The following is a 21,101-nucleotide window of genomic DNA, read 5'->3' on the forward strand; positions in this document are numbered from 1 at the left end:
ATTTATGATAAAAACTCTCACCAAAATAGGAATTGAAGGAAAATTCCTCAACATAATAAAGGGCGTCTATACAAAGCCAACAGCCAACATCACTCTAAATGGAGAGAGCCTGAAAGCATTTCCCTTGAGAACGGGAACTAGACAAGGATGCCCTTTATCACCGCTCTTATTCAACATTGTGCTAGAAGTCCTAGCCAGAGCAATTAGGCTAGACAAAGAAATAAAGGGCATCTGGATTGGCAAGGAGGAAGTAAAATTATCTCTATTTGCAGATGACATGATCTTATACACAGAAAACCCTAAGGAATCCTCCAGAAAACTACTGAAACTAATAGAAGAGTTTGGCAGAGTCTCAGGTTATAAGATAAACATACAAAAATCACTTGGATTCCTCTACATCAACAAAAAGAACATCGAAGAGGAAATAACCAAATCAATACCATTCACAGTAGCCACCAAGAAGATAAAATACTTAGGAATAAATCTTACCAAAGATGTAAAAGACCTATACAAATAAAACTACAAAGTACTACTACAAGAAACTAAAAAGGACCTACTTAAGTGGAAAAACATACCTTGCTCATGGATAGGAAGACTTAACATAGTAAAAATGTCTATTGTACCAAAAGCCGTCTATACATACAATGCACTTCCGATCCAAATTCCAATCTCATTTTTTAATGTGATGGAGAAACAAATCACCAACTTCATATGGAAGGAAAAGAAGCCTCGGATAAGTGAAGCATTACTGAAAAAGAAGAAGAAAGTGGGAGGCCTCACTCTACCTGATTTCGGAATCTATTATACAGCCACAGTAGTCAAAACAGCCTGGTACTGGTACAACAAGAGGCACATAGACCAATGGAACAGAATTGAGAACCCAGATATAAATCCGTCCACATATGAGCAGCTGATATTTGACAAAGGCCCAGTGTCAGTTAATTGGGGAAAAGATAGTCTTTTTAACAAATGGTGCTGGCATAACTGGATATCCATTTGCAAAAGAATGAAACAGGACCCATACCTCACACCATGCACAAAAACTAACTCCAAGTGGATCAAAGACCTAAACATAAAGACTAAAATGATAAAGATCATGGAAGAAAAAATAGGGACAACATTAGAAGCCCTAATAGAAGGCATAAACAGAATACAAAACATTCCCAAAAATGACGAAGAGAAACCAGATAACTGGGAGCTCCTAAAAATCAAACACCTATGCTCATCTAAAGACTTCACCAAAAGAGTAAAAAGACCACCTACAGACTGGGAAAGAATTTTCAGCTATGACATCTCCAACCAGTGCCTGATCTATAAAATCTATATGATTCTGTCAAAACTCAATCACAAAAAGACAAACAACCCAATCAAGAAGTGGGCAAAGGATATGAACACGCACTTCACTAAAGAAGATATTCAGGCAGCTAACAGATACATGAGAAAATGCTCTTGGTCATTAGTCATTAGAGAAATGCAAATTAAAACTACGATGAGATTCCATCTCACTCCAACAAGGCTGGCATTAATCCAAAAAACACAAAATAATAAATGTTGGAGAGGCTGCGGAGAGATTGGAACTCTTATACACTGCTGGTGGGAATGTAAAATGGTACAACCACTTTGGAAATCTATCCGGCGTTATCTTAAAAAGTTAGAAATAGAACTACCATACAACCCAGAAATCCCCCTCCTCGGAATATACTCTAGAAAAATAAGAGCCTTCACACAAACAGATATATGCACACCCATGTTTATTGCAGCTCTGTTTACAATAGCAAAAAGCTGGAAGCAACCAAGGTGTCCATCAACGGATGAATGGATAAATAAATTGTGGTATATTCACACAATGGAATACTATGCGTCGATAAAGAACAGTGAAGAATCTGTGAAACATTTCATAACATGGAGGAACCTGGAAGGCATTATGCTGAGCGAAATTAGTCAGAGGCAAAAGGACAAATATTGTATAAGACCACACTATTATAAGATCTTGAGAAATAGTATAAACTGAGAAGAACACATACTTTTGTGGTTACGGGGGGGGGGAGGGAGGGAGGGTGGGAGAGGGTTTTTTACTGATTAGTTAGTAGATAAGAACTGGTTTAGGTGATGGGAAGGACAATACTCAATACATGGAAGGTCAGCTCAACTGGACTGGACCAAAAGCAAAGAAGTTTCTGGGATAAACTGAATGCTTTAAAGGTCAGCGGAGCAAGGGTGGGGGTTTGGGGACCATGGTTTAAGGGGACTTCTAAGTCAATTGGCAAAATAATTCTATTATGAAAACATTCTGCATCCCACTTTGAAATGTGGCGTCTGGGGTCTTAAATGCTAACAAGCGGCCATCTAAGATGCATCAATTGGTCTCAACCCACCTGGATCAAAGGAGAATGAAGAACACCAAGGTCACACGATAACTATGAGCCCAAGAGACAGAAGGGGCCACATGAACCAGAGACTTACATCATCCTGAGACCAGAAGAACTAGTTGGTGCCCGGCCACAACTGATGACTGCCTTGACAGGGAGCACAACAGAGAACCCCTGAGGGAGCAGGAGATCAGTGGGATGCAGACCCCAAATTCTCACAAAAAGACCAGACTTAATGGTCTGACTGAGACTAGAGGAATCCCGGCGGTCATGGTCCCCAAACCTTCTCTCGGCCCAGGACAGTAACCATTCCCGAAGACAACTCATCAGACATGGAAGGGACTGGACAGCGGGTAGGAGAAAGATGCTGATGAAGAGTGAGCTATTTGTATCAGGTGGGCACTTGAGACTGTGTTGGCATCTCCTGTCTGAATGGGGGATGGGAGGATAGAGAGAGTTGGAAGCTGGGAAAATTGTCACGAAAGGAGAGAGTGGAAGGGCTGACTCAGGGGGAGAGCAAGTGGAAGTATGGAGTAAGGGGTATATAAACTTATATGTGACAGTTTGACTTGATTTGTAAACGTTCGCTTGAAGCTCAATAAAAGTTAAAAAAAATTCTGTGCAGGAAAGGGAATGAAATATAAGTTCAAGGAAAGAAAAAAAAAAATGATGTGAAATTTCCCACTGATAAAGAAGAGCTACTTTGTACTTTACAAGGCTGATGCTGAGTATCAAATTGCTGTGGTATATACATTCTATTGGATACATTTAAAAGAATGATATAAGAGTTTCATTCCAAAATGTCAGTATTTATATTATGCCAGAAATTATATCTTTTGCATCTATTTAAACTTGTTATAATTTCAAGTGTCAAATTAAAAATGTGTGACTGGGAAAAAAAAAAGTCAAGACTTACTGGACCAGTTGAGACTAGAGTGCTCCCTGAGACTCTCACTCTGAGATCTCTTTAAACCTTGAACTGAAACAATCTCCTGAGGTCACCTTATAGAGAAATAACAGATTGGCACACAAAATAAAGGATATTACCCATGAGTATGGTGCTCCATTAAAAAACCACCTATATGATACCCAAAGATCAACAATTACTCTAAAGCAAAGATGAGAAGATAAGTGAGCAGAGAAACCAGAGTACTGGAAGCAGAACAACCAGAACACAAAGAGAATACTGAGACATTGTAAAAAATATAACTAATGTCACTGAACAGTTTGTATAGAAATTGTTAAATGGGAACCAAATTTGCTGTGCAGACTTTCACAGAAAAAACAATTTTTTTTTTTTTTAATTCTTACAAAATACTAAAATTTTTTTTCAGGTGCAAAAATATACAACACTTCATAATTGCCTGAAGACCACATAGAGCAAAAATGAATGATATTTCCCAAAAGGCTGAGGTAAGTCTCAAAATTAAAAAAAAAAAAAAAGTAAGTGGAGGAAATGTAGGATTGACTGTAGAGCTATTGGAAGGGTCGTATTTAGAAGTTCATAGTTAACAACATAGAAACAAGATATAAAACATAAAAAGAGAAATTCAGTCCGATCTCAGAGTCAGTATTTTCATTTCAGCTCTAATCTAGGAAGCATGATTACTGGGTTTGTGAATAATAGTAAGGTGGATGTGATGACCAGCGTCTTGAGTACCAATTTAAATGATCTTGATAAGTTGTAGAAATTATTTATATCCATAAATTCCAGCTAGATATTCACCAAAGGCTGTGTAGTAGTTTAGGAGGAGACAATCTAATGTCCTTACTGTATATTATGGAATGTAAATCAACCTAGAGAATATAAAGTACAGTTTTTCAGTATTTAAAAAAAACAAAAACTGGATGTCATCTATACTCACAGAAGAAACTGATACTTCACCCTCTGATGAGGATCTTTCTTAGCTACTCCTTCCAATAGCTTCAATAAAACTTCTCTTAGTCTTCTTCTGGCTCTTGTCTGTCGTTATTGAAAGTTGTATTAAGAAAAGCTCAGCTACTGATGCCCCAAGTTTATAAACAAACAAAAAGACACTTTAAATGGTTAATATACACGCCGTAAGTAGGTAATAAAATGCAGAGCAACTCACAGTAGCTAAAAGGTGGGAATAACCTAATGCCCATCAAGAGATGAGTGGATAAACAAAATGTGGTTCATAAATACAGTAGAATATCCCTCAGTCATAAAGATAAACGGTGTTCTGATACATACCAAAACATGGATGAACCTTGAAAAAGTTATGCTGAGTGAAAAAGTCAGTCACAAAAGGACAAATATTCTATGATCCCACTTATATGGCTATCTAGAATAGGCAAACTTATAAAAACCAAAATTTATTAGTGGTTACCACGGGTAGAAGGAAGGGGAAAGGGGAGTCATTGCATAGGGGGCACTGAGTTTCTGTTCATGGTGGTAAAATAATTTGGAGATGGATAGTGGTGCTGGCTGCACAACATGATGGACGCTATCAATCTCACTGGATGTACATGTAAAAAATGTTGAATTGGCAAATGTTTTGTTATATATATTTTTACCACAATAAAACTTTAATAAAAAAATACGGGCTGGCTCATTGTGTGCCACAGATTAATCAGTTTGCCATTATCACTAGGAGAAATGGTTTGGTGTTCTGCTGTACTGAAATTTTATTTACTAAAACTTCTTTTAGAGATCAGTTTAATTTTCAAGAAAAAAATGAAAATAATTTGCTTTCTTGGATTTCAAGTGGTGGAAGATCTTTTCCACAGCCTTCTACCAGATTCTCCCTTCTTTGGGAAGCTCTCTTGCCAATTGGAAATTTTCCTCTTAAAGCTCATTCTATTTGAAATTGTATAACCGTCTTGCAAATTTTTAATGTTGGTTTAAGGAAGCTCTAGATGGGCAGTATAGCAGTAGTAAGAACATAAATCACTACTTGTGCACAAAGACCATGATGCACCTTAGCCAGAAATGAGGAATGAAGGACTGGCCTTCAGTTTTGCTCATATCAGGTATGGAAGACAGCAAGAAGGCAGTATATGAGTTATGCTTTAACCTTTTGCTCTGTTTAAACTCCACCTAATTTCATCTAAATTAGTCTTGGTACCTTTTAAGTAAGTGAGGTCAAATCTTAATTTTTAATAATGGAGTAGAGCCATAAAAATTTTTTAATTGTTTTTAATTAAAATTTTATATTCAATATTTTATTTTACTGACCTTTAACTTCTGTGGGATTCATCCCCAAATTGGACTTCTTCACTATATATTAATAGAATTTATACTCTGGTATTTTCCCATAATTTTATTTTTCATACTTGGGCTTTACAAATATCTAATAAGTTTCTGATGGTCGAAACAAAACTTTCAAACTCACTTATGTTTTCTGTTTCAATGTGTTTCTTATATATTGCTTATTCTGATCTATCATCACCTAAGTTCTTCCTATCTTATTTTTTAAACTTTCTTCTTTTTATTGTCTTCTAACAAAGATTCTGCTTTCTTCATCTAAACCTATCCCAAAAACCTATGTGCCAAAACTTGGCAAGGGTGATGTAAAGGATAAGTTTGAAGCCATGCAGAGAGCCAGGGAAGAAAGAAACCAAAGGAGATCTAGAGACGAAAAGCAAAGAAGAAAAGAACAATATATTAGAGAGAGAGAATGGAACAGGAGAAAGCAGGAGGTTATTTTATTTTATTTTATTCTTGTGCAAGTATTCATTTTTATATTTTTAATTTAATTTATTATTCACATTAACCACATTTCATATTAACCATAATTCAAATAATTTTCTGTGTTTACCTTATAAACTAATTTCAAGCTCTGCATATAATTTTGTCTAATATTTGGAGATGTGTTCATATTAATTTATTTAACCATCTAGATTAAAGAAATGCTTGCTTCTGATGATGAGGAAGATGTATCTTCTAAAATAGAAAAGGCTTACGTCCCAAAGCTAACAGGTAAGAAACTCATGGAGTACATTGTAAATAAAATTGCAAAAAAGGAAACAGCAAAATATCAAACATTTTTCATATATTTTTAGGAACTGTTAAAGGTAAATTTGCTGAAATGGAGAAACAAAGACAAGAGGAACAAAGGAAGAGAACGGAGGAGGAACGAAAACGCAGAATTGAGCAGGATATGTTAGAGAAGAGGAAAATACAGCGTGAATTAGCAAAAAAGGCTGAGCAGGTATACACTAAATATAAAGTTGGTATTTGCTTTAGAAACTAATTGTGCAAAGTAAAACTAATCAGTATGTTGCCTAATTAAAATATTTTAATACAACAGAAGCTTATTAAATAGCCGCTTATCTGAAAACGATTGAGATTGGCGCATGCTTGACCCCACGGTGTTTCCTTCTGTTGTACGTAGGGTCGCTATGAGTCAGAACCGACTCGATGGCACCTAACAACAACAAACCTGAAAACAAGATCTTAAGCACAAATATTTAATATCAAATGCTGAAGGATAAGGGAAGAATTACCTATTTTAAGATTGAATATTGAGATGACTTTCGTTACTTACCAACCTATCTTGCCCACATTTCTTACACTGTTCACATTCCTTAAAGTATCCACAAGCACCTAACAAAATGCTAGTCTTTGAATAGCAATCAATGATTGTTGTTGTTGTTAGGTGCCGTCCAGCAGTTTCCGACTCATAGCGACCTCATGCACAACAGAACGAAAACACGCCATTCTCGCAATTGTTGCTATGCTTGAGTCCATTGAGTCAACTGTGTCAATCTGTCTCATGGTGGTCTTCCTCTTTTTGCTGACCCTCTATTTTACCAAGCAATCAATAAATATTAAGGCATAATTAAGACATCTTCCTACTCAGTAATTTGATATGAATTACATCACGTTGTATTTAATAATGGCTAGCTTGTTAACTTTTTTTTAAGTTGGGGAATAGTAGTCAGAGAAATGTGTGACAGCTCTTTCCTTCATATAGTCATTACTGGTTCCTACAGCCACACAGGATAAATGAGGAACGAGAAAAGCATCAATACTATGTTTTTATATATCCTCTTAATAAACTTAAAATTTCCATACATTTTAGATCAGAGCATGAGAACAAGAAACTGATAAGTATTTAAAAAATACCCAAGACTCTGATCTAACTGCCTGAAAAAGCTCATCTCTCAAAAGTATTAATGATTATAATGATATAGAAACTTGAATGTCTAATAGTCATAATTACATTGTATAAATCAAAGTACTGATAAATTCATGGAAGTTCCTTTATTTGTTTTACATTTAAATTATTTGTAGTGGTAGAGTTGAAAAGATGGCAGTATGTTGTTTATGTATTGCAACGTGGTCTACATTGTAAGATCGAAAGAGATGATCAGTGTATTTAACTTAGTGAGATAATAATGGTATTTAGCTACTCGAGTTGTTAATGAGATTATATGAGATAATAAATTCAAAGAGCTTAGAACAGTGCCTGGTATAAAGTCATTGTGCTATAAATACTTAATATTTCACCTAACCAATATTTCTTATGGATAAAATCATCAAACTGTTTTAGTTTCACCTCCATTTCTCAGCAATTTTTTAACAAATACCATAGCATGGTCTTCACAATATACTGCCTCTTTAAAAACAATTTTTTATTGGGAGATTGTGCTTGGCTTTTTGCCTACTTTTGAAGTGCCTTAAATCTATTTGCTATGCTCCCTTTAGTTTCCACTAAAATAGTTTCCACTATGTTTCTAAAAAGAAAAGTGACAATCAAATCAAAGCATATGTCATACTTGCATGCAAAAGAAATTAATTTACCCTGACTTTGCAGATAACCGTTTGTATAGTGGCAAATGATGACATATACCTGGTGAACTGTAGAAAAGAATGGAAACTTCCTGTATTTTATTACTTTGTACCTCCTTATCTCAAGAAGGAATCCCTGGTGATGTAGTGGTTAAGTGCTACAGCTGCTAATGAAAAGGTAGGCGGTTTGAGTCCACCAGGCGCTCCTTGGAACCTCTATGGGGCAACTCTGTCCTATAGGGTCGCTATGAGTCGGAATCGACTCAACGACAATGGGTTTTTTAATCTGAAGAAAGGATGGCATATATTTTACTGCTGCCACCTCTAGTCATCAAAGATGTATTTCTTTTACAATGAAATTTTACAAGGGAATAAATTATAAACAGCCTGGTGTTTGGCGGCAAATAGTGAGTATGTACCTGGGCTTAGTCTACTTCTTTTAAGTCTTGCATCCTCTTTCAGCACTGATTACTCTCTAGATTTTCAGATGTACCACAACTTCAAGAGCTGAATATGTAGGCAGTGGTTTCTCAAAGAAAAACTGTGTTTCGAAGAGGTGAGTTTGAATATGATGAAGATATAGAATAATCAGAGAGAGACAGAAACAAAATAAGGTCGTGAAAAAAGTTTGAGAGCTACTTTTGTAGTAACCCTACACGTTACATGGCAGGATGCTGTAGAATTCCAGTTAACGATGTATTTGACCTATTAAATAAATATGTACGTAGAGCAAAACAAACTATTAATAATAATCTCACCTTGAAAATATAAAGTCTAATTTTAAAACCTAATCAAGTACATTTTCCATTCAAATCTAGTATAATTTAGTGTATCTTTGAATCCCTCAACCTACTGCCATCGAGTCAATTCAGACTCATAGCGATCGTATAGGACAGAGTAAAACTGCCCCATAGGGTTTCCAAGGAATGCCTGGTGTATTCAAACTGCTGACCTTTATGGTTAGTAGCCATAGCTCTTAACCACAATTCCACCAGCGTTTCCTATATTTGAATATGAGGAATAAACTATGGCATAGATTGTCAAGGAGTGTCTCGGAGTAACCTCTAATTACCATTTCTGAGATTCTATCATCTTATAATTAATTAAAAATAGGCATATTTCATATACTAGATGATAGAATCAAAGATCAATGATGTTACTGAACCAGGGAAGTTGAATTCTGTCTGGTGTGCTCAGATTTGTCAATAATCTGGGTGCTGGTCTTTGAAAAAGAGAATGTAACTTTATTGCAATGTGCAGAGCAAGGAGCCAGGAGGAAGTTCCTCAGATGCAACTCCTGGAGCCATGGGGAAGTGGGGTTTATATGTGATTTGGGTGGCAAATTCTAGAAGGCAGCCAGGAAACAGAAGGTGATGTGGTTCTTGTTGTACCACTCACTTCAGAATAGGGCCAGGTTGATAAGTTTCCTTCTGATTCGTTCCATCTATTGCTGTGTCCTCTGTTGAGGTCAATTACCGGTCACAGGTGGGCCTTCTGTGCATGCGGGCTGGGCCACATCTGGCTTGGGCTAGTTTAAGGACTGATGGAAATTTACAGGTTACAATGACATATAGGGGAGAATCTTGGTTTGGTATTATTTGGTTATCTTTGAGGATACCCTGATGGGCAAGATTACAATCCAACAAATTAGAAAAAGAGATGAAGTTATTGGTGCGAGAGGGAGATGTTGAAAAGGGGAAAAAAAGAAGTTGATTTGGGAAGGAATGAAAGATGTTTTGTTTTTCATAAAGCAAAAGAGAAAATTGGGAAGCAGCTCTTCAGTGACTGCTTCTGAAAGCCAACACTATAACTGAACTTCTGAATATCTCAGTTCTCTGAATATACTGGTGCCCTTGGCCTCTTACACAAATTTAATCTTTTCTCTTGTTTACCGAAATCAATAGGGAAAAAAAATTCTTCTCTTTTGTTGTTTTGGCAACGGTTTAAAACGAGCAAAAAAAGAAAGCAGAACAAACAAAACCCCCCACTAACTCCAAGTGTAGTTTATTGTCTTTACCATAGAGGTAATAAAAACTCAGGAAGGTTATAGCGGCAAGAAAAAGAATTCGGTGTCAAGAAATTTAGAACTTCTCTTCTGTACATTCTCAATATCTGCCTTCAGAATATTTTTCAAGAAAGCATGTATTATATTAAGACGTATAATTTCTTCCTTGACAGAAAACACAGAAGAAAAAAGTAGGATGATGAGAGAGCAGGGGCTTAGCCAGCTCAGTTCCTAGTATGAACCAGGGTACAACAAAATTCCTTCGACCGCTGAGGAACAAACTACTTCCAGACTCTTTCATTGGCTTTAAAAATAAATTTAAAACAGTAAACAATCTGAATTTTTATTTTATAACCGTTCCCATGGCTTGTGTTTCCTTTCCCTGAGATCTCAAAACAACATTGACTTATTTAAATCACTAATCTTCCCTCATTTTTCAGTTTGTTAAGTACATTAGCCTGCCTCTCTACTTAGCCTAAATGACATTTCTTGTGAGTAATGGCCAAATTTAACTCTCTCCTTTAGAAAGAGGGCCTTTTCAACTTAAATCTGGTTAAAATATAGAACAAACATTATAACTACCAGAATTATTTTCCTTTCTAAACTGTCCATGTGAAGACCTATACCCTTCAGCCCACTTATTCTATCAGTTATATTTTTGCCATATACTTAATATAACCATGACAATTATTTGATTATTAATGATAGGTTTTCCTTTACTGGGGCGGAGGCAGAGAATGGGGGAGTGTTTTGGTGTATCTCAGATGAAATTGCTAATTAAGTTAATAATTGCTGCTCATAAGCTCACAGCTCGTAAGAGTGTGGTCCATTATTTAATTTCCAAAATTACAAAGGTAGGCTTTATTTTAATTTTTTCTTAATATGTTGTTCCTTGGATATTGATACTGATACCAAAATACAAAAATGATTATAAGATTCACTCTCCATTTAAAGGAAAATAGTTGGCTAATTTGGAGCAACAAAAATATTTAAAAAATTATAAATTTGAATAATTACTATAAGTCACAACTAAATTACTTTTCAATTATATGTTTACCAGCAAAAATCCAATGTAATGTAATGATATGAAATTCTCATTCAATAGATTGAGGACATAAACAATACGGGAACTGAATCAGCATCAGAGGTAAACAGAAATTTCCTTTAATGAAACATTCACCTAAAATTATCTGATTCACAAATTATCTTTTAATTTAAGAAAAAAATTGGAAGAAAGAATTTTACTCTTTTAATTATAAATATAGCAATAACAACAAAAAAAGAAATGTTTCACAAAGCAAGATCCTACTTTTATACTTTCAAACACTATAGCTGAAGTGTTTTTAAAGTATGCTTTTGCTTTCATGGTTAGATTAGAAAGGTAAGTCTCATTAGTCACAGTTTGAGATACTCTGGCAAGACTATATTTCATGAGCTGTTACTAACAGTTTAGATTGTTGAAAACTAACATTTAAAAAATTCAGTTTTCTTTTTCATCGTTTGACGTCTTCCTCAGAGTTCCTGACAGTTTTTGTTTTGGTTATCACATACTAGTACCTGTGAGCAGTATCTACTACCATGAAGGAATGTTCAACAACCACAGATATTTTGGTCATTCCTTTTTATCTAACAGAGATAATTAAAACCAATCAATTTGATGGTGTACCTAAAATTACAGCCACGTAAACTGGAAGCAGTTTTATTTTAGGAGCATATAGTTCTTCACTTTATTTTTGAAAAAAATTCAGAGGCAACAACAGATTATTTAATAGAACTAATGAAAATGAATTTAAAAAAACAACAAATGTTTAAAATTTTTTAACAGGATTAAACACTGAAGATTTTCACTTATAAGTGTTTAATAAATCATTTAGAAACACTACTTTTTCTCAGTAAATATTAATTATAGTAAGTATTTAAAAGCTTGCATGGGCAGGAAAATCATATAGAGAAGCTATTTTTTGGTTTGTTTTAATTAACTGCATTCATCCACCATCAAACTGATTTAGAAATTAGAATACTCTCAGGTGCATGTTACCTTTTGTGGGCTTGATTAGAGCACAGATAACTAAACTCAGGCACTGTCACTGTAGTTTTGCTACCTCAACGGTTGTGTTAACACTATATTCTAGGATATAGGATGCTCCTTGAAGTTTGTCAGCAATAGATTTCAGTAAGATTTACTCCTAACATACAATGAATTTAGAGGAAGGAATATTTAATAATAATCTGTAAAAAAATAAATTTTTGTTTCTCATAATACTTGATAGCAATATAATGAAATTCACCAATGATGGAGGTAAAGTCCTGTGAAATCTAAATTTTGGTTAAGAAGAAATGTACTAATTATCTATCTTGTAAAATAGGAAGGAGATGAGTCGCTACTTGTGACAGTAGTACCTGTCAAATCACACAAAATATCTGGAAAAATAAAAAAGAATTTTGAGGATCTAGAAAAAGAACGAGAAGAAAAAGAAAGAATTAAGTATGAAGAAGATAAAAGAATAAGATATGAAGAACAACGACGATCTCTGAAGGAAGCAAAGTGTCTTTCATTGGTCATGGTAAATTCCCCCCTCCCCTTTTTTTCTTCTAATTGTGTTTTAAGTGAAAGTTTACAGTTGAAGTTAGTTTCTCATACAAAGATTTATACACACATTGTTATGTGGCCCTAGATGCTCTCCCTATAATATGACAGCACATTCCTTCTTTTCATCCCAGACTTCCCATGTCCATTCAACCAGCTCCTGTCTCTTTTTGCCTTCTCATCTCCACTTCAGACAGGAGCTGCCCATTTAGTCTCAGGTATTTACTTGAGCTAAGAAGCACTGTCTTCACAAGTATCATTTTATGTCTTATAGTCCAGTCTAATCTTTGCCTGAAGAGTTGGCTTCGGGAATGGTTTCAGTTCTGGGCTAACAGAGAGTCTGGGGGCTATGTCTTCTAGAGTCCCTCCAGTCTCAGTCAGACCATTAAGTCTGATCTTTTTACTAGAATTTGAGTTCCGCACCTCACTTTTCTCCTGTTCCATCAGGGAGTCTCTGTTGTATTCCCTGTCTGAGCGGTCATTCGTGGTAGCCTGGCACCATCTAGTTCTTCAAGCTGATGGAGTCTCTGGTTTATGTGGCCCTTTCTGTCTCTCGGGCTAATATTTTCCTTGTGCCTTTGGAGTTTTTCATTCTGCTTTGCTCCACATGGGTTGGGGCCAATTGATGACTCTTAGACGGCTGCTTGCTAGCTTTTAAAACCGAGGTCATTGTAAATTTTTTTAAGGAACAAATCTAAGCAGTTTAGTTAAGTTAGTTAGCAGCATTTCCCCTTATGATTAACAGATAGGTTTTTATGTTTTCTTAGGATGATGAAATAGAAAGTGAGGCAAAAAAGGAATCATTTTCTCCTGGAAAATTGAAACTAACTTTTGAAGAATTGGAAAGACAAAGACAAGAAAACCGAAAGAGGCAAGCTGAAAAGGAAGCGAGACAACGTTTAGAAGAAGAGAAACGAGCTTTTGAAGAAGCAAGGAGGCAAATGGTAAGACATTTTTTTTTTAAATTGTGCTTTAGATGAAGGTTTACATAGCAAATTAGCTTCTCATTAAACAATTAATACACATATTGTTTTGTGACATCAGTTGCCAACCCCACAATGTAGCAACATTCGCCCCTTCTCAGCCTTGGGTTCCCCATTATCAGCTTTCCTGTCCCCTTTTGCCTTCTCGTCCTTTGCCCCTGGGCTGGTGTGCCCATTTAGTCTCCTGTTGTTTTATGGGCCTGTCTAATCTTTGGCTGAGGGGGGAACCTCAGGACTGACTTCAGTACTGAGTTAAAAGGGTGTCCATGGGCCATACTCTCAGGGTTTCTCCAGTCTCCGTCAGACCAGTAAGTCTGGTCTTTTTTTGTGAGTTGGAATTTTGTTCCACGTTTTTCCCCATCTCTGTCCAGGACCCTCTATTGTGATCCCTGTCAAAGCAGTTGGTGGTGGTAGTTGGGCATCATCTAGTTGTGCTGGACTCAGAGTGGTGGAGGCTGTGGTAGTTGTGGTCCATTAGTTCTTTGGACTAACCTTTCCCTGGTGTCTTTGGTTTTCCTCATGTTCCCTTGCTCCAGATGAGGCGGACCGGTGGAATATCTTATATGGCCGCTCACAAGCTTTTAAGACCCCAGACAGTACTCAACAAAGTAGGATGTAGAACATTTTCCTTATAAATTATGTTATGCCATTTGAGCTAGATGTTCCCTGAGACCATGGTCCCCAGCCCTCAGCCCAGTAGTCTGGTCTGTCAGGGAGTTTGGATGTGTCTGTGAAGCTTCACCTCCACATGTCTGTCAGTTTGTCGTACTGTGGGGACTTGCATGTTGCTGTGATGCCAGAAACTATGCCACCAGTATTCAGATACCAGTGGGTCACCCATGGCAGACAGGTTTCAGCTGAGCTTCCAGACTAAGACAGACTAAGAAGGACCCGGAAGACTACTTCTGAAAAGAATTAACCAGTGAAAACCTTATGAATAGCAGAGCAACATTGTCTGATATAGTGCCAGAAGATGAGCCCCCCAGGTTGGAAGGCACTCAAAACATGACTGGGGAAGAGCTGCCTCCTTAAAGTAGAGTTGACCTTAATTAGGTGGATGGAGTCAAGCTTTTAATTTCCTGATGTAGCACAACTCAAAATGAGAAGAAACAACTGCAGACATCCATTAGTAATAATCGGAATGTGGAAAGTATGAAATATGAATCTAAGAAAATTGGAAATTGTCAAAAATGAAACAGAATGCATAAACATTGATATTCTAGGCATTAATGAGGTGAAATGGACTGGTATTGGCCATTTGAATTGGACAATCATATGGTCTACTATTCTGGGAATGATAACTTGAAGAGGAATGGTGTTGCATTCATTGTCAAAAAGAACATTTCAAGATCTATCCTGAAGTACAATGCTATCAGTAATAATATCCATATGCCTACACACAAATTTACACACCAACCACTAAGGCCAAAGATGAAAAAATTAAAGATATTCACCAACTTCTGCAGTCTAAAATTGATGGAATATGCAATCAGGATGAATTGATAATCACTGGAGATTGGAATGCAAAAGTTGGAAACAAAGAAAGAACAGTAGTTGGAAAATATGGCCTTGGTGATAGAAACGATGCCTGAGATCGCAATTTGGCAAGACCAATGACTTCTTCATTGCAAATACCTTTTTTAACCAACATAAATGGCAACTGTACACGTGGACCTCACCAGATGGAATACACAGGAATCAAATCGACTACGTCTGTGGGAAGAGACAATGGAAAAGTTCAATATCATCAGTCCTAACAAGGCCAGGGGTTGACTGCGGAACAGACCATCAATTGCTCCTAAGAAAGTGCAAATTGAAACTGAAACAAATTAGAACTAGTCCACGAGAGTCAAAATATGACCTTGAGTATATCCCAACTGAATTTGGAAACCATCTCAGGAATAGATTTGACTCATTGAATACTAATGACTGAAGACCAGACGAGTTGTGGAATGACATCATACATGAAGAAAGCAAGAGGTCATTGAAAAGACAGGAAAGAAAGAAAAGGCCAAGATGGATGTGAGAAGAGACTCTCAAACTTGCTCTTGAACGTCAAGTAGCTAAAGCAAAAGGAAGAAATGATGAAGTAAAAGAGCTGAACAGAAGATTTCAAAGGGCGACTTGAGAAGACAAAGTAAAGTATTATAATGACATGTGCAAAGAGCTGGAGATAGAAACCCAAAAGAGAAGAACATGCTCAGCATATTTCAAGCTGAAAGAACTGAAGAAAAAAATTCAAGCTTTGAGCTGCAATAGTGAAGGATTCTTTGGGGAAAATATTAAACGAGGCAGAAAGCATCAAAAGAAGATGGAAGGAATACACAGTGTCATTATACCAAAAAGAATTGGTCGACATTCAACCATTTCAAGAGGTAGCATATGATCAGGAACCGATGGTACTAAAGGAAGAAGTCCAAGCTGCACTGAAGGCATTGGTGAAAAATAAGCCTTCAGGAACTGACGGAATATCAATTGAGATGTTTCAACAAAGGATGCAGCACTCGAAGTGCTCACTCGTCTATGCCAAGAAATTTGGAAGACAGCTACCTGGTCAACTGACTGGAAGAGATCCATATTTATGCCTATTCCCAAGAAAGGTGATCCAACCAAATGCAGAAATTATCAAACAATATTATTAATATCACACACAAGTAAAATTTTGCTGAAGATCATTCAAAAGTGGCTGCAGCAATATATCGACAGGAAACTGCCAGAAATTCAGGCCGGATTCAGAAGAGGATGTGGAACCAGGGTTATCATTCCTGATGTCAGATGGATCCTGGCTGAAAGTAGAAAATACCAGAAAGATGTTTACTTGTGTTTTATTGACTGTGCAAAGGCATTCAACTGTGTGGATCATAACAAATTATGGATAACATTGTGATAAATGGGAATTCCAGAACACTTAATTGTGCTCATGAGGAACCTGTATATAGATCAAGAAGTAGTTGTTCAAACAGAACAAGGGGATACTGCATGATTTAAAGTCAGGAAAGGTGTGCATGAAGGTTGTATCATTTCACCATACCTATTCAGTCTGTAGGCTGAGCAAATAATCAGAGAAGCTGTACTATATGAAGAAGTACAAAGCATCAGGATTGGAGGAAGACTCATTAACAAGCTGCGTTATGCAGATGACACAGCCTTCCTTGTTGAAAGTGAAGAAGCCTTGAAGCACTTACTGATGAAGATCAAAGACTACAGCCTTCAGTATGGATTACACCTCAACATAAAGAAAACAAACATCCTAACAACTGGACCAGTAAGCAACATCATGATAAACAGAGAAAAGATTGAAGTTGTCAAGGATTTCATCCTACTTAGATCCACAAACAACACCCATGCAAGCAGCAGTCAAGAAATCAAAAGATGTGTTGCATTGGGCAAATGTGCTGCAAAAGACCTCTTTGAAGTGTTAAAAAGCAAAACGTCATCTTGAAGACTAAGGTGCGTCTGCGCTAAGCCATGATATTTTCAATTGCATCATATGCATGCAAAAGCTGGACAATGAAGAAGGAAGACCGAAGAAGAACTGATGCCTTTGAATTGTGGTGTTGGCGAAGAATATTGAATATTCCATGGACTGCCAAAAGAATGAACAGGTCTGCCTTGGAAGAGCTACAACAGAATGCTCCTTAGAGGCAAGGATAGCGAGACTTCGTCTTACATACTTTGGACATGTTATCAGGAGGCATCGGTCCCTGGAAAAGGACATCATGCCTGGTAAAGTACAGGGTCAGCGAAAAAGAGGAAGACAATCAACAAGATGGATTGACACAATGGCTGCAACAGTGGGCTCAAGCATAATGATTGTGAGCATGGCGTAGGACTGGGCAGTGTTTCGATCTGTGGTACGTGGGGTCGCTATGAGTTGAAGCTGCCTCGACGTCGACGGCACTTGACAGCAATAACATGAAGCTTCCATGACCTTGCTTCAGTGAAGTTGTACTGGCTTCCCCTGTATTGCAAGCTGTCTTACCCTTCACGAAAGTTACCACTTATCTACTGTCTAGTTAATGTTTTACATCGCCACTCCTCCCCTCCCTTGTAATCACCAAAGATTGTTTCTTTTTGTGTGTAGACCTTTTCATGAGTTTTTATAATCTTGGCCTCATACAATATTTGTCCTTTTGTGATTGACTTATTTTACTCAGCATAATACCCCCTGGTTCATTCGTGTCGTGAGATGTTTTGCAGATTCATTGTTGTTCTTTATCCTTGCATAGTATTCCATTGTGTGTATGTATCATAGTTTATCCATTCATCTGTCAATGGGCATTTAGGTTGTTTCCATCTTTTTGCTTTGTGAATAATGCTGCAATGAACATGGGTGTGCATTTGTCTATTTGTATGTTGGCTCTTATTTCTCCAGAGGAAACCCTGGTAGCATAGTGGTTAAGAGCTATGGCTGCTAACCAAAAGGTCGGCAGTTCGAACCCACCAGGTGCTCCTCGGAAACCATACGGGGCAGTTCTACTGTGTCCTATAGGGTCGCTATGAGTTGGAATCGACTCAACGGCAGCGGGTATTTCTCCAGATATATTTCCAGGAGTGGGATTGCTGCATCTTATGGTAATACTCCTAGCTTTTTAGGGAAGTGTCATATCGTTTTCCAAAATGGTTGTGCCATTTTGCATTCCCACCAGCAGTGCGTAAAGTTCCAATCTTCCTGTAGCCTCTCTAACATTTGTTATTTTCTGTTTTTTTTTTTTTTGTTTCAAGCCAGTAATGTCAGTTTGAGATGGTATCTCATTATAGTCGTGATCTAACGGCATCTCTCTAATGGCTAGTGATCGCCAGCATTTCCTCATGTGTCTGTTAGCTGCCTGAATGTCTTCTTTGGTGAAGTGTCTGTTCATATCCTTTGCCTATTTTTTAATTGGATTATCTTTTTGTTGTAGCGGTGTTGGATTTTCCTATAGATCTTAGATATTAGACATTTGTTGGGTTTGTCATAGCCAAAAATTTTTCCCAGTCTGTAGGTTCTCAGTAAAAACATTTTTTTAATTAATTTTTTTTTACTGTGCTTTAAGTGAAAGTTTACGGTTCAAGTGTACAAAAATGTATACATACATTGTTATGTGACCCTAGTTGCTCTCCCTATAATGTGACAACACACTCCTCCTTTCCACCCTGGATTTCCCATGTCCATTCAACCAGCTCCTGTCCCTTTTTGCCTTCTCATCTCACCTCCAGACAGGAGCTACCCACTTAGTGTCATGTATCTACTTGAACTAAGAAGCACTCTCTTCATAAGTATCGTTTTATATAGTCCAGTCTAATCTTTGTCTGAAGAGTTGGCTTCGGGAATGGTTTCAGTTCTGGGCTAACAGAGAGTCTGGGGGCCATGTCTTCTGGAGTCCCTCCAGTCTTAGTCAGACCATTAAGTCTGATCTTTTTACTAGAATTTGAGTTCCGCACCCCACTTTTCTCCTGTTCCGTCAGGGACTCTGTTGTGTTCCCTGTCAGGGCAGTCATCGGTGGTAGCCTGGCACCATCTTGTTCTTCTGGTTTCAGGCTGATGAAGTCTCTGGTTTATGTGGCCCTTTCTGTCTTTTGGGCTCATATTTTCCTTGTGTCTTTGATGTTCTTCATTCTCTTTTGCTCCAGGTGGGTAGGGACCAATTGATGTATCTTAGACGGCCACTTGCTAGCTTTTAAGACTCCAGACACCACTCACCAACGTGGGATGCAGAATATTTTAATAGAATTTGTTATGCCAGTTGACCTAGAAGTCCCCTGAAACCATAGTCCCCAGACCCCTGGCCCTGCTGCTCTGTCCCTTGAAGTGTTTGGTTGTATTCAGGAAGCTTCTTAGCTTTTGGTTTAGTCCAGTTGTGCTGACCTCCCCTGTATTGTGTGTTGTCCTTGCCTTCACCTAAGATAATTCTTGTCTACTACCTAGTTAGTGAATACCCCTCTCTTCACCTCCTTACCCTCCTAACCATCAAAGGAGGTTTTCTTCTGTTTAAACCCTTTCTTGAGTTCTTATGATAGTGGTCTTATACAATATTTGTCCTTTTACAACTGACTAATTTCACTCAGCATAATTATTTTTTAACCCCTTCCAGGTTCCTCCACGTTATGAGCTGTTCTTGGATTCATTGTTGTTCTTTATCATTGCGCATGTATTCCGTTGCGTGAATATACCATAATTTGTCTATCCATTCGTCCATTGTTGGGCACCTAGGTTGTTTCATCTTTTTGCTATTATGAATGGTGCTGCAGTGAACTCTGATATTCATGTATCTGTTTGTGTGACAGCTCTTATTTCTCTAGGATATAGTCCAAGGAGTGGGATTCCTGGATTCTATGGTAATTCTATTTTTAGCTTTTTAAGGAAACACCAAATCGATTTCCAAAGTGGTTGTACCATTTTACATTCCCACCAGCAGTGTATAAGTGTTCCAGGCTCTCCACAACCTCTCCAGCATTTATTATTTTGTGTTTTTTGGATTAATGTTAGCCTTGTTGGAGTGAGATGGTATCTCATTGTAGTTTTGATTTGCATTTCTCTAATAGCTAATGGTCATGAGCATTTTCTCATGTATCTGTTAGCTGCCTGAATGTCTTCTTTGAAGTGGCTGTTCATATCCCTTAACCATTTTTTTTAAATTGTGTCTTTTTGTTGTTGAGGTTTTATACTGTCTTACAGATTTTAGACATTAGATGTTGATCAGATTTGTCTTAGCCAATTTTTTTTTCCCAGTCTGTAGGTTGTCTTTTTACTCTTTCGATGAAGTCTTTTGAGGAGCATAAGTGTTTGATTTTTATGAGCTCCCAGTTATCTAGTTTCTCTTCTGGTGTTTGTGCATTGTTAGTAATGTTTTGTATTGTTTATGCCACATATTAGGGCTCCTAGAGTTGTCCTTATTTTTTCTTCCATGATCTTTATCATTTTAGATTTTATATTTAGGTCTTTGATCCATTTCAAGTTCGTCTTTGTGCACGGTGTGAGGTATGAGTCTTGTTTCATTTTTTGCAGATTGATATCCAGTTATGCCAGCACCATTTATTAAAGAGTGTCTTTTCCCCAGTTAATGGACTTTGGGTCTTTGTCAAATATCAGCTGCTCATAGATGGATGAATTTACATCTAGACTCTCGATTCTGTTCCATTGGTCTATGTATCTGTTGTTGTACCAGTACCAGGCTGTTTTGACTACTGTGGCCGTATAATAGGTTCTCAAATCAGGTAGTGTGAGGCCTCCCACTTTGTTGTTCTTCAGTAATACTTACTTGTCTGGGCCCTCTCCCCTTTCCATATGAAGTTGGCGATTTGTTTTTCCATCTCATTAAAAAATGCCATTGGAATTTGAATCGGGATTGCATTGTATCTGTAGATTGCTTTGGGTAGAATAGACATTTTCACAATGTTGAGTCTTCCTATCCATGAG

At 37.2% G+C, this 21,101-nt stretch overlaps 1 protein-coding gene across 4 annotated transcripts in view; it reads left to right on the top strand.

Moving 5' to 3' along the window:
- Positions 1–21,101, top strand: part of NEXN (nexilin F-actin binding protein) — a 68,820-nt gene that overhangs the window by 25,545 nt on the left and 22,174 nt on the right. For 2 of the 4 annotated variants that reach the window (XM_010591172.2, XM_064282149.1), the window contains exons 2-7: positions 3,704–3,782; positions 6,234–6,312; positions 6,396–6,544; positions 11,238–11,279; positions 12,499–12,696; positions 13,487–13,663. In XM_010591172.2, coding sequence (XP_010589474.1) covers positions 3,756–3,782; positions 6,234–6,312; positions 6,396–6,544; positions 11,238–11,279; positions 12,499–12,696; positions 13,487–13,663 — 672 coding nt within the window. In that variant the 5' untranslated portion in view covers positions 3,704–3,755. Of the gene's footprint in view, positions 1–3,703; positions 3,783–5,909; positions 6,033–6,233; positions 6,313–6,395; positions 6,545–11,237; positions 11,280–12,498; positions 12,697–13,486; positions 13,664–21,101 lie in introns of those variants that run through there. The other 2 variants (XM_064282151.1, XM_064282150.1) reach the window with 2 other exon arrangements.

This window comes from Loxodonta africana, chromosome 3 (genome assembly GCF_030014295.1).
Source record: "Loxodonta africana isolate mLoxAfr1 chromosome 3, mLoxAfr1.hap2, whole genome shotgun sequence".
In the NCBI taxonomy this organism is placed as follows: Eukaryota; Metazoa; Chordata; class Mammalia; order Proboscidea; family Elephantidae; genus Loxodonta; species Loxodonta africana.